At 42.3% G+C, this 12,252-nt stretch overlaps 1 protein-coding gene across 2 annotated transcripts in view; it reads right to left on the bottom strand.

Moving 5' to 3' along the window:
* The window catches only part of AADAT (aminoadipate aminotransferase), a 48,309-nt gene extending 38,233 nt beyond the window's left edge, over positions 1-10,076 (bottom strand). The window contains exon 1 of one of the 2 annotated variants that reach the window (XM_056560859.1): positions 9,956-10,076. In XM_056560859.1, coding sequence (XP_056416834.1) covers positions 9,956-9,992 — 37 coding nt within the window. In that variant the 5' untranslated portion in view covers positions 9,993-10,076. Of the gene's footprint in view, positions 1-5,905; positions 6,036-9,955 lie in introns of those variants that run through there. The other variant, XM_056560865.1, reaches the window with a different exon arrangement.
* Positions 10,077-12,252: the final 2,176 nt, after the last annotated feature.

Here is a 12,252-nt window from a genome sequence, read left to right as displayed (position 1 = left end):
TTCTGGTATCTTTCCCTCCTCCAAATTCTGTCATAACCCAGTTACTGAAAAACAATATTTCTGGACCCGTCCTGTGCAGCTAACTATTGACGTCTCTAATCTCTCCTTTATCTCCAAACTCCTGGAAAGGTTGGTCTATTCCGGCCTAATCCACTATCTCTCTGAAAAACTTGCTCCCCAACCCCTTACAGTTTGGTTTCCGCTCCCTACACTCCACAGAAATGTCCAGGTCTCTAATAATCATCTGACTGCAAATCTAATGGCAATTTCTCTCTATTGATTCTCCTAGCCTCTCTGCAGCTTTTGACACTGTAGATCACAAACTCCTCCTCAGTAGTCTCTGCTTCATAGGTCTTAAGCACTCTGCTCTCACCTGGTTTTCCTCCTACCTCTCTGACCGCTCCTTCAGTGTCTCATTAACCAGATCTACTTTTTCTCTTCTTCCCCTTTCTGTTAGGGTTCCCCAGGGATCAGTCCTGGGTCCTCTAGTTATTTTTTTAAGTAGTAAAATAAAATAAAATCTACAAAAATCATATGGACCTACAGAATAAGGATAAGGTGTCATTTTTACCAAAAAGTGCACTGCATAGAAACGGAAGCCCACAGAAGATACAAAATGGCATTTTTTTTTAATTTCACCCCAAAAATAAGTTTCCCTGCAGATTATGTTGTAAAATAAGCGATTTCATTACAAAGTACAATTGCTGACGCAAAAACAAACCCTTAAATGGGTCTGTATGTGCAAAATTGAAAGCATTATGATTTCTAAGCATGCGTGTAACTGTTAAGGATGTTACCTATCCAGATGTGTTAGGAAAATATGTAAGGTTTTAGTCAGAATTCAATAAACAGCCGGGTCCTTAACCACTTAACCCCTTAAGGACTCAGGGTTTTTCCGTTTTTGCCCTTTCGTTTTTTCCTCCTTACCTTTTAAAAATCATAACCCTTTCAATTTTCCACCTAAAAATCCATATTATGGCTTATTTTTTGCGTCGCCAATTCTACTTTGCAGTGACATTAGTCATTTTACCCAAAAATGCACGACGAAACGGAAAAAAAAATCATTGTGCGACAAAATAAAAAAAAAAAAACGCCATTTTGTAACTTTTGGGGGCTTCCGTTTCTACGCAGTGCATATTTCGGTAAAAATTACACCTTATCATTATTCTGTAGGTCCATACGGTTAAAATGATACCCTACTTATATAGGTTTGATTTTGTCGCACTTCTGGAAAAAATCATAACTACATGCAGGAAAATTTATACGTTTAAAAATGTCATCTTCTGACCCCTATAACTTTTTTATTTTTCCACGTACAGGGCGGTATGAGGACTCATTTTTTGCGCCGTGATCTGAAGGTTTTATCGGTATGATTTTTGTTTTGATCGGACTTTTTGATCACTTTTTATTCATTTTTTAATGTTATAAAAAGTGACCAAAATACGCTTTTTTGGAGTTTGGAATTTCTTTGCGCGTACGCCATTGACCGTACGGCTTAATTAATGATATATTTTTATAGTTCGGACATTTACGCACGCGGCAATACCACATATGTTTATTTATTTATTTTTTTACACTGTTTTATTTTTTTTATGGGAAAAGGGGGGTGATTCAAACTTTTATTAGGGAAGGGGTTAAATGACCTTTATTAACACTTTTTTTTAACTTTTTTTTTGCAGTGTTATAGGTCCCATAGGGACCTATAACACTGCACACACTGATCTCTCATCCTGATCACAGGCGTGTATTAACACGCCTGTGATCAGCATTATCAGCGCTTGACTGCTCCTGCCTGGATCTCAGGCACGGAGCAGTCATTTGTCGATCGGACACCGAGGAGGCAGGTAAGAGCCCTCCCGGTGTCCGATCAGCTGTTCGGGACGCCGCGATTTCACCGCGGTGGTCCCGAACAGCCCGACTGAGCAGCCGGGATACTTTCAGTTTCACTTTAGAAGCGGCGGTCAGCTTTGACCGCCGCTTCTAAAGGGTTAATACCGCACATCGCCGTGATCGGCGATGTGTGGTATTAGCCGCGGGTCCCGGCCGTTGATTAGCGCCGGGACCGACGCGATATGATGCGGGATCGCGGCGCGATCCCGCTTCATATCGCGGGAGCCGGCGCAGGACGTAAATATACGTCCTGCGTCGTTAAGGGGTTAAGGACTCAGGGTGTATGAAGCGGGCTTCTGACTTGAGCCCCCTCCATACCCGGCGGCCCCTAGCTCTTTTCAATAGCATGGGGCCGCTGCTAATAGCCGACATGCGGAGATCACCGTGGGCGACTATTAACCCTTTAAATTGCTGCTGTCAAAGCTGACAGTGGCGTCTAAAGGGACATGTAAATGCTGAAGAAAGAAAATAGGGAGGATCCAGCACTTCGTTGCTTTATTGAAGATACATAACACCGAGGAAGAGCACTTGTGCTCGAAACATGTCTGACTGACTCTTATTTTTATGGTGTGATGTGTCTTCAATAAAGCTTCTTGCAGCGAAGTGCTGGACCCTCCCTACTTTCTTTCTTCAATATTGGATGCCTTGCCAGGCACCGGTCCGAGCACCGTACATCAGGGAAGGTGAGCTGGATCACTCACTTTTTGTTACATGTAAATGCTCCCTGGTGGGCTAATGGGGTGGATCCACTGTAGAGGAAGCCGGAGGGCTTACCTCTTGTTCCCTGGTGTCAATAAAGCACAGAGACCACGGATCAATGGAGTTCAATAGAACTGCATTGATCTATATGAGGAATCTAATGATTCCTCCTGATTCCTAAGTCCCCTAAGTGTCAAAAAAACTTTAATAAAAGTTTAAAAGACACACATTAACCCCTTCCATATTAAAAGTTCAAATCAACCCCTTTTCCTATATAAAAACCATGTAAACATAATAAAAATAAACATATATTTGGTATCGCCGCGTGTGTAATTGTCCAAACTATAGAAAAATAACATTATATATTCTGTACGGTAAATGTAAGAAAAAAATACCATACCCAGAATTGCAATTTTTGATAACATCAAAAAAAGTAAAAAGCTATAAAAAAGTCAGATCAATACCAAAATGGTACCGATACATACAACTGATTATGGTGCATAAAAATTAGCCCTCATACAGCTCAGTATACAATAAAATAAAAAAGTTATAAGGGTCATAAAATAGAAATGAAAAAAATAAAATAAAAAAAATTCCAAAAAGGAGGAGACTGAAACTACCGTATAAACATTTTGTATTGCTGTAATCAGGCCGACCTGAAGTTTTAAAATAACATGTTAGATTAACCACGGGGTATATGGCATAAAAAAGAAAATCAACAATTTTTATTTCAATTTAAAAAACAATATTTTTTTGTTTTTGTTTAAGAGCATATGTTATGGAAAAATAAAAGGTGTCATTACAAAGTACAATCAGTCCCACAAAAAAGCAAGCCCTCATATGGGTCAAGTTAGTGCAGTTGACACTGATTTCCATTAAAGGACAACTGCAGCGGAATTACACTTATCCACTATCCACAGGATAGGGGATATGTGTTTGGTCGCGGGGGGGTCCGACCGCTGGGACCCCCCTCGACCTCCCTAACGGGGTGCCGGCATTAGCGCCCATGGTGACTTAGCGTCAACCTAGAGGTCGACGGTGACGCCCCGTCTCCTCCCCGTCCCCTCCCCGTCCCCATACAGTTCTATGGGGCATGCGGGGAGGCACGAATGCTGCCTCCCCGCCGCTCCCATAGAGATGTATGGAGGAGGCGTGGCGGCCGCAACATCATGCTGCGGCTGGCACGCCCCCTGCACAGGAGAGCCGCGGCCCCCGTACAGTTGGAACTTTTACTGAAAATTTTATGCAAGCTTCATAACAGGAACAGTCTCTACAAATGCTAATTCTCTTGGAGATTGACAAAGGTTGGGACCTTAAGAAATTTTGAGTCCTTAGACTGATATGCGCTGTTCCACTGGATTTAGGGTATTTAGTTGCGGTCCAGTAGTCACGCTAGCATTAGCGGGGGTAGTTTAGAACTCACGGTTTAGTTTAGGCTGAGGCCGGTAGGTTTTCAGGCCTAGCATGTCTTTGAAAGTTGCGCAGATCCGTCCTGCTAGTCCGGCATCCACGAGAGCAGCAACCCAAGAGAGCGATAACAGAATTAATTGGTCCAATACTGCTGTCAATCACCTTTACATAGTATTATGGGTAACATGTGACCCAAGGACCTCCAAAGGTCCTCTAACATACCATAGAGGAATTAACATGGTCACATGACTGAAGGTCCTGCGACGCTAACAAGGTAAGCATACTATACATTATATTAAATATACATTATTATTAAATATGTACATGTAAACATCACAGAATTAGAGTAGAGAAGAGGCGACTAGGGGCTGTCCCACCTGGGGGACCCTACCTGAGCGTAGTTACTCTGACTTTGGGGACCACCATACAAGGTACGGTATGCAATACCACATATGGAACACCACATATGCAAAAACTAAGGTAAAAAATACACTTGCAAATTAAAAAAGGCCCATGAAATCCACATATAAAATGTCCGTATTTCAGAAATCCCCGTGTAATTCTCCGCTTCCATCATACACTGTGTTAACCCTGCGTGTTTCTGCTATATATAAACTGCAATACTTTCGGTCTATTTTCCAGATTCCCTTCAGCTGGATCTGAACGTTAGGCCCAACAGCTCTGCGTAGAGGCCGCACAGATACACAATAGTTATGTCGTGTACAATTGCCAGGTTCACACAGCAAGAAAATCAGCAACATATTTTACATACAGTTTAATGTCTGTCAGCGCATAAAATAAAAAACATTGCCAATTTTTCTGCTGTGTGAACTACGGCTTACGGGACACGGCTATCGTGGTGTGCATTTATTTATTTTTGTATTACCCTTATTTAAAGGGGTACTCCGGTGAAAACCTTTTTTCTTTTAAATCAACTGGTGGCAGAAAGTTAAACATATTTGTAAATTACTTCTATTAAAAAATGTTAATCCTTGCTGTACTTATTAGCTGCTGAATACTACAGAGGAAATTCTTTTCTTTTTGGAATGTTCTCTGATGACATCACGACCACAGTTCTCTGCTGACGTTATTATAATAATAATGCTTTACTTATTGTTGTCCTTAGTGGGATTTGAACCCAAGTCGCCAGCACTGCAAGGCAGCAGTGCTAACCACTGAGCCACAATGCTATTCATGGTTGCTGAAATGGACAGATATGTCAGCAGAGAGCACTGTGTTCGTGATGTCATCAGTGTTCCAAAAAGAAAGGAATTTCCTCTGTAGCATTCAGCAGCTAATAAGTACTGGAAGGATTCATATTTTTTAATAGAAGTAATTTACAAATTTGTTTAGCTTTCTGCCACCAGTTGATTTAAAAGAAAAAAGGTTTTCACCGGAGTACCCCTTTAAGGGACATTTAGTTGACCTTGTAGGTTTGATGCAGCTGGGTCTATGAACACCTCCATTGGTCACCAGTCTCCAGGACAGTGTTTCCCAACCAATGTGCCTCCAGCTGTTGCAAAACTACAACTCTCAGCATGCACGGACAGCCAAAGGCTGTCCGGGCATGCTGGAAGTTGTAGTTATGCAACAGCTGGAGGAACCCTGGTTGGGAAACACTGCTTCAGGACTACTTCTGTATCACATGCCCAGTGCCCTTGTGAAACAACTTTACCAAAGAACCGCAGCATGTAGATTAGGCAATAAAAATAGACCAGTGTTTTCCATACGGCTGTTGCAAAACTACAACTCCCAGCATGCCAAAGGCTGTCCTGGCATGCTGGGAGAGGTAATAAAGCAACAGCTGGAGGCACAAGGGTTGGGAGACACTGTAATAGACGGATGCACGATAAAGGGATACAGCACTGCACACACAACGTCACTACACTGCACAATACACAAATACCTTTCGCCTATTCATTCCACTACCACGCTGTCTTATGCAATGACCTCAGCCAGGCAGGCTCAATCCATCTCCGAGCACAGCTACAAATAGTAACAGACTAAATGCCAGCTCCTGAGCAGCTTACATGCCTTACAACGTCAACGTGAAGAAAGGTGCTCGGTCGCCACCTACTGGCTATTAGGTGAAATACAAGTAAGCAGTGTAATGCACACGAATCATTCACATCCAAGTGTATCAGAAACCATCTTAATGTCACACAATGTGCAGAGTGTGTGTGAGGTCTCAAAGTGACAGACAGCTTTAGTTTATTAACCCCTTATGGACACAGGGGTTTTCTCATTTTTGCACTTTTGTTTTTTCATCCTCACCTTCTAAAAATCATGACGCTTTTAATTGTTCACCTTCAGACCTATATGAGGTCTTGTTTTTTGCACCATCAGTTGTACTTTGTAATGAAATTAATCATTTCACCACAAAATCTATGGTGAAACAAAAAAAAAATATTATTTATGTGTTAAAATTGAAAACAAAAAATGCAATTTTGTAACTTATGGGGGCTTCTGATTCTACACAGTGCACTTTATGGTAAAAACTACATCTTATCTTTAGTCTGTAGATCCATATGATTAAAATGATACCAAATTTATATAGGTTTTAATTAGTTTTACTTCTTTTAAAAAATTATAACATTTTGTACGAAAATTTGCATGTTTAAAAATGTCCTCTTCTCACCCCTATAACTTTTTTTTTCCATATATGGGGCTGTTTGAGGGCTCATTTTCTGTGCAGTGATCTGCAGTTTTTATTGGTACCATTTTTTTTGCAAATATGCAATTCTGGACTTTAGTATTTTTTTTACACATACGCCATTGACCGTGCGGTCTAATTAACATTATATTTTATAGTTCGGACATTTACGCACATGGCGATACCACATATGTTTATGTTTATTTTTGTTTACATATTTTTTTTATGGGAAAAGCAGGGTGATTCAAACTTTTATTAGGGAATGGGTTAAATCACATTTATTAACTATTTCTTTTTTTAACACTGTTTTTTAGCGATGATCCCGATCAGCTTCGCTGAGCTGCTGGCATTGCATTTTCAGCATTTTAGACACCGCGGTCAACTCTGATCGTGGCGTCTTAAAGGTTAATGCCGGCCATCAGCCTGATTGAGTGTCCGGCATTAGCCATGGGTCCTGGCTGCTGATAGCAGCCGGGACCGAAAGGATATGAAGTGAGTTCAGCTCCTGAGCTCGCTTCATAGACCTACCTCCTGGTCAAACAGTATATATATATACACGGCACAGGTCGTTAATGGGTTGTAGCTAGATCAGGGCATCTCAGTATACTTCTAAAATGTACTGTGGTCTTACTGTACAGAACCTAGTGATACCTCCACTCTCCAGTCAATGCATGCAATTTTTTAAATTACAGTGTTCCCTCAAGTAACAATATTAAGCGTTTTTCTGGGATAAATATAAAGAAATGAAATAATACAATAATAAAATACAACACACTGACCTTCCTGAGTCCAGTCCACCCCAGTACCTCTATATACTTGCGCTGGCAATGAACCCTCCTGCCTCTCATGATGACATTCTGAATACACTGGAGCCTCAGAGACGGGGAAGGGCTCGCACTGGTACAGGCTCTGAAGAGTAAGGATGCTTAAGGAAGGGCCAGAAACATGTTGCCAAATGTATATAATAACCTATCAATGATGGTTTTATCCTCATCTCCTGACCTCATATCCCATCCTCATATTCTGTCCTCAGGGCTGCTGTCAGAAATGTTGGGGCCTCATACACAGTTCAAGTTCTGCCCTGGTACATGTTGGATTTTATAATAGCATCAGGCTAAGAAACATATACCTCCACTCCGAGACAACATATGCAGTGACTATATAATACCATCTTACTGTAAGGAAATAAAGACCACTATACACGGACCAATATCACCAATAACACCACTATACAAGGGACAAATAATTGCACCACACCATGACCACCACCATTACCACTAACTTAATTTGCTATATTGTTGTTGAATAAAAACCACTATACAAACACCAATATCCCCTCGAACAGTGACCATACAGAAAAAAAACCCAGCTGCGCACAGATGCTGCTTACAGCAGAAGGGATTGTGGTGGCAGGGTGTGGGGTGCAGGCCAGATGTTGCTACCCTAGGGGCAGATGGTATAAACCTCTTGTATTTTTTACATCAGGGCGTGGTTTAGCCTCTAACCACCCGAAGGTATACCGCTGGATCCTGGGCTAGGCACGGGGGCAATAAAGACTACAACGCCAAGTTACGGACAATGATAGCTTTACTGAGGGTAGACAGTTGGTAAAGTCTATACAGTGCAGCTAGGGCCCAAGGAGGTGACCAGTGACTCAGATACCTTGCAGGTTCACTGGGACTTGTAGTAGAATTTTAGTGCAGGCCACATTGACTAGACAGATGACTGACAATTATTGCAGGTTTAGCTTACTTGTACTGTACTTGACTGTGGCTGCAGACTGGGCTTGAGGCCTCCAAAGCTCTAGACACACACACTGAGACAGCTTGACTGCACTGGACCTCAGCAACAAGAGAGAGAAGCTATCTCCACCCAGGGCTTACATGGGGGAGACTAAAAGGGAACCCATAGGTCACCCTTGTGATCAGCTGGTCACTGATACCTCCTGGGTAACAATTACATGGTACATTTATTAAAGGTATAACACATCTTATAATACAAAACATATTTACATGGGGGATACAATGTCAGGGGGCCCTGGGATACTGCCAGACAGGGCAGGAGAGGCAGGGCAACACCATCCCATACTGGGCCACCGCATAATTATAGTTACAAACTCACAGGGGTGACTTCTCTGATCGGAGTCATTTACTTTTCTTTCTTATCCATATGGTCCAGACCATCATGAAGACTACTTCCTATAACAACTCGTCTACACCGAATCTGCCAGACAAACATTTTAGGCTTCTTGCTGCAGCAAAAGTCTCTCCTCTATACAAACTCCCTATATGTATTTCACTGCCCCATATAGTATTAGTTCCCTCTGTGCCCCATATGGTATTTGTCCCCTCTGTGTCCCCGTATAGCATTAGGCCCCCTTACATTACCTACATATAGAATTAGGCCCCTTAAGGTTTCTGTATAATATTAGACACCCTCATATTGCCCTCTAGAGAATAAGGCCCTATCACATCGCCTTCATATAGTATTAGGCCCCTTTAAATTGCCCTCATAAGTATTAGGCCCCAAACATTGTCCCCATAGAGTATTCGGCCCAAAACATTGCCCAATATAGTATTAGACCCCAAACATTGCCGCCATATAGTATTAGGCCCCAAACATTGCCCCCCATAGAATATTAAGCCCCAAACGTTGTCCCATATAGCATTTGATCTCAACATTGCCTCCAAATGGTAGCAGGCCCAAACATTTCCCCCATATAGCATGAGGTCCCAAACATTGCCCCCATATACAGTGGGGATCAAAAGTTTGGGCACCCCAGGTAAAAAAATTGTATTAATGTGCATAAAGAAGCCAAGGAATGATGGAAAAATCTCCTAAAGGCATCAAATTACAGATTAGACATTCTTATAATATGTCAACAAAAGTTAGATTTTATTTCCCTCATTTACACTTTCAAAATAACAGAAAATAAAAAAATGCATGCACTACCCCCTTTGCAAAGCTGCCAGTGTCATGGATTGTTCTCAATCATCATCTGGGAAGACCAGGTGATGTCAATCTCAAAGGTTTTAAATGCCCAGACTCATCTGACCTTGCCTCAACAATCAGCACCATGGGTTCTTCCAAGCAGTTGTCTAGAAATCTGAAACTGAAAATAGTTGATGCTCACAAAGCTGGAGAAGGCTATAAGAAGATAGCAAAACATTTTCAGATGTCAATAGCCTCAGGAATGAGCTGACAGCTCATCTCCCACACACTGGAATTTATCTGATACCATATATTTTTACTAGAATACTGCAGGAAAAAAAATAAAAATAAAAATAAAAAAACAAGGCCTACCTTTGGATTTGGAGAGTTGTGCAGACAAGCTAAACATTCTTTTCTTTTTTATATGATACAGTTGTTTCTTGTAACTACTGCTGGAACGTAAGAAAACAATGAGTGCTTCAGATTGTTTGCATGTGCCCTTTGGTATATTTGCCTTGGATAGTTATTAGTTAACGTGCATGTTACTCATGTACTAGGCCTCTAGGATATCTGGGTATAGTTTAATCTTAGATTACTTATCTTACTATGCAATGCCCTCTAGAGGTACAAGAGTTTATTTATTTAATTCCATCTCCGTTCAGATGAGTATAACACAAAGCTGTACAGGAGTTTTATATTTTGTAATAAGAATAGGATCACGTCTTCTAAGAACAAAGAGAAGAAACTTCTAAGAAACAAAATCTTTCTGCAGCTGAATTACAACTGTCTGAACATCGCCGAGTTTACCTCTATAGTATGTGTACATTATACAAATATTGACATATTGTGCTTAGCAATTAGTCAGTGTTCTGTCAACATTTTTCATCTGTACAATCTTGCTATCTGTAGTAGTAATATTTTTCCAAGTGACAAACTGCAATGTTATTTAAATGTGCCTGTCAATAAAAAATTAAAAACTTTTGAGATGTCTGATAAATGGGGATAAGTGTTCAGACCCCAACTGATCACAAGAATGAGCAGGGAGAGAAGTGTGCTGCTGCTGTTCAGTTACTGTGGTTCTTATATACTTCCACTTTTCTATGAGGCCCTAACTACAGATGATGGTGGAAATCTAGGCGTGAAGAAATTTCATCAATTGACTTGTTGCAGTGGTGACGTCCTACTATGGTACTAGGCTATAGGTCATAGCAGTAAATCATGACCCCTGAACGGAGGAGTGGTGGTCGGAGCACTGAAGTGGGGCAGTACACAGGCATACAACCTCCAGCCATACACTATATATGGCTGAAGGCTGTATGTCTGTGGGGTCCACTGCCTACCTAATGTGGGGGAACTACAACCTAATGTGAGGGAAACTTTACTGCCAACCTAATGTGGGGGAACTTTACTGCCAGCCTACTGTTGGGGGAACTAAACTGAAAACCTAATGTGGGTGAACTATACTGCCAACCTAATGTGGTGGGAGCTATACTGCCAACCTAATGTGGGGGAACTACAACCTAAGTGGGGGAATTATACTGCCAGCCTAATGTGGGGGGAACTATACTGACAACCTAATGTGGGGGGAACTATTCTGACAACCTAATGTGGTGGGAACTATTCTGAGAACCTAATGTGGGGGGAACTATGCTGGCAACCTAGTGTGGGGGAACTATGTTGCCTACCTAGTGTGGGGTAACTATGCTGCCCACCTAGTGTGGGGGAACTATGCTGCCTACCTAGTGTGTGTGGGGGGGACTATGCTGCCTACCTAGTGTGGGGAAACTATGCTGCCTACCTAGCATGGGGTAACAATGCTGCATACTTAAAGGGGTACTCCACTGCCCCAGCATTCAGAACATTTTATTCCGAACTCTGTGTGCGGGCTGCGGAGATTGTAATGTAAGTAAGGTCTACTAAATAGACACTGAGAGTATGATAAAGTCAGGTCCAACAATGCATGTGATAAGATATGTTATTTAGCAAATACTTAGTAAATACCAGGCCAACAGACTTCCTGTGGGCACCTCCAATCCCCACAGGATACGTTACTGAAGTCCGGTATGATGTAAGCTCGAGCACAACCTACAGTGGTAGGGAGCCTGTTACCGGCTACTGGCTACTGGGGGTTGTAATGTCACAGCCAAGCCCCTTGTGATGTCACACCACACCCCCTCAATTCAAGTCTATGGGAGGGGGCGAGTCGACCACTGCATGATACTCTGATAGTGCCCCTCCCGAGACTTGACTCTGGATCCGCCCCTTTATGGATAGAGATAGAGTGGGGCTCCTGGGGTATGGATAGAGAGAGTAGCACTGTGCCCTGAAAAACATGCATCTTTCACCCATCCGGCCCGCCCTTGTATGTATGCTATTACCGTACCTTTTTCTCTGCCTCTCAGATCTCGGTCCTGAGGACTGCAGTGAAGCGGCGCATGTGCGTGATCTGATCCGCTGCAGGCGTGAATGTGCGAGATCTGAGTGGCGGCGCAGATGCGCATGTGCGAAATCTGACAGGCGGCGCTGGTGCACATTTGCGAGATAGGATGAGAAGAAGGTACGGTGATGGGACACAAGGGTGGCGCATGTGCGAGATCTGAGAGGCAGAGGAGGTACGGTAATTGGATACAAGGGCAGGCCAGATGGGTAAAAGAGGCATGTACCGCTCT

This window comes from Hyla sarda, chromosome 1 (genome assembly GCF_029499605.1).
Source record: "Hyla sarda isolate aHylSar1 chromosome 1, aHylSar1.hap1, whole genome shotgun sequence".
Lineage (NCBI taxonomy): Eukaryota > Metazoa > Chordata > Amphibia > Anura > Hylidae > Hyla > Hyla sarda.
This window is presented reverse-complemented; position numbering and strand designations above follow the sequence as displayed.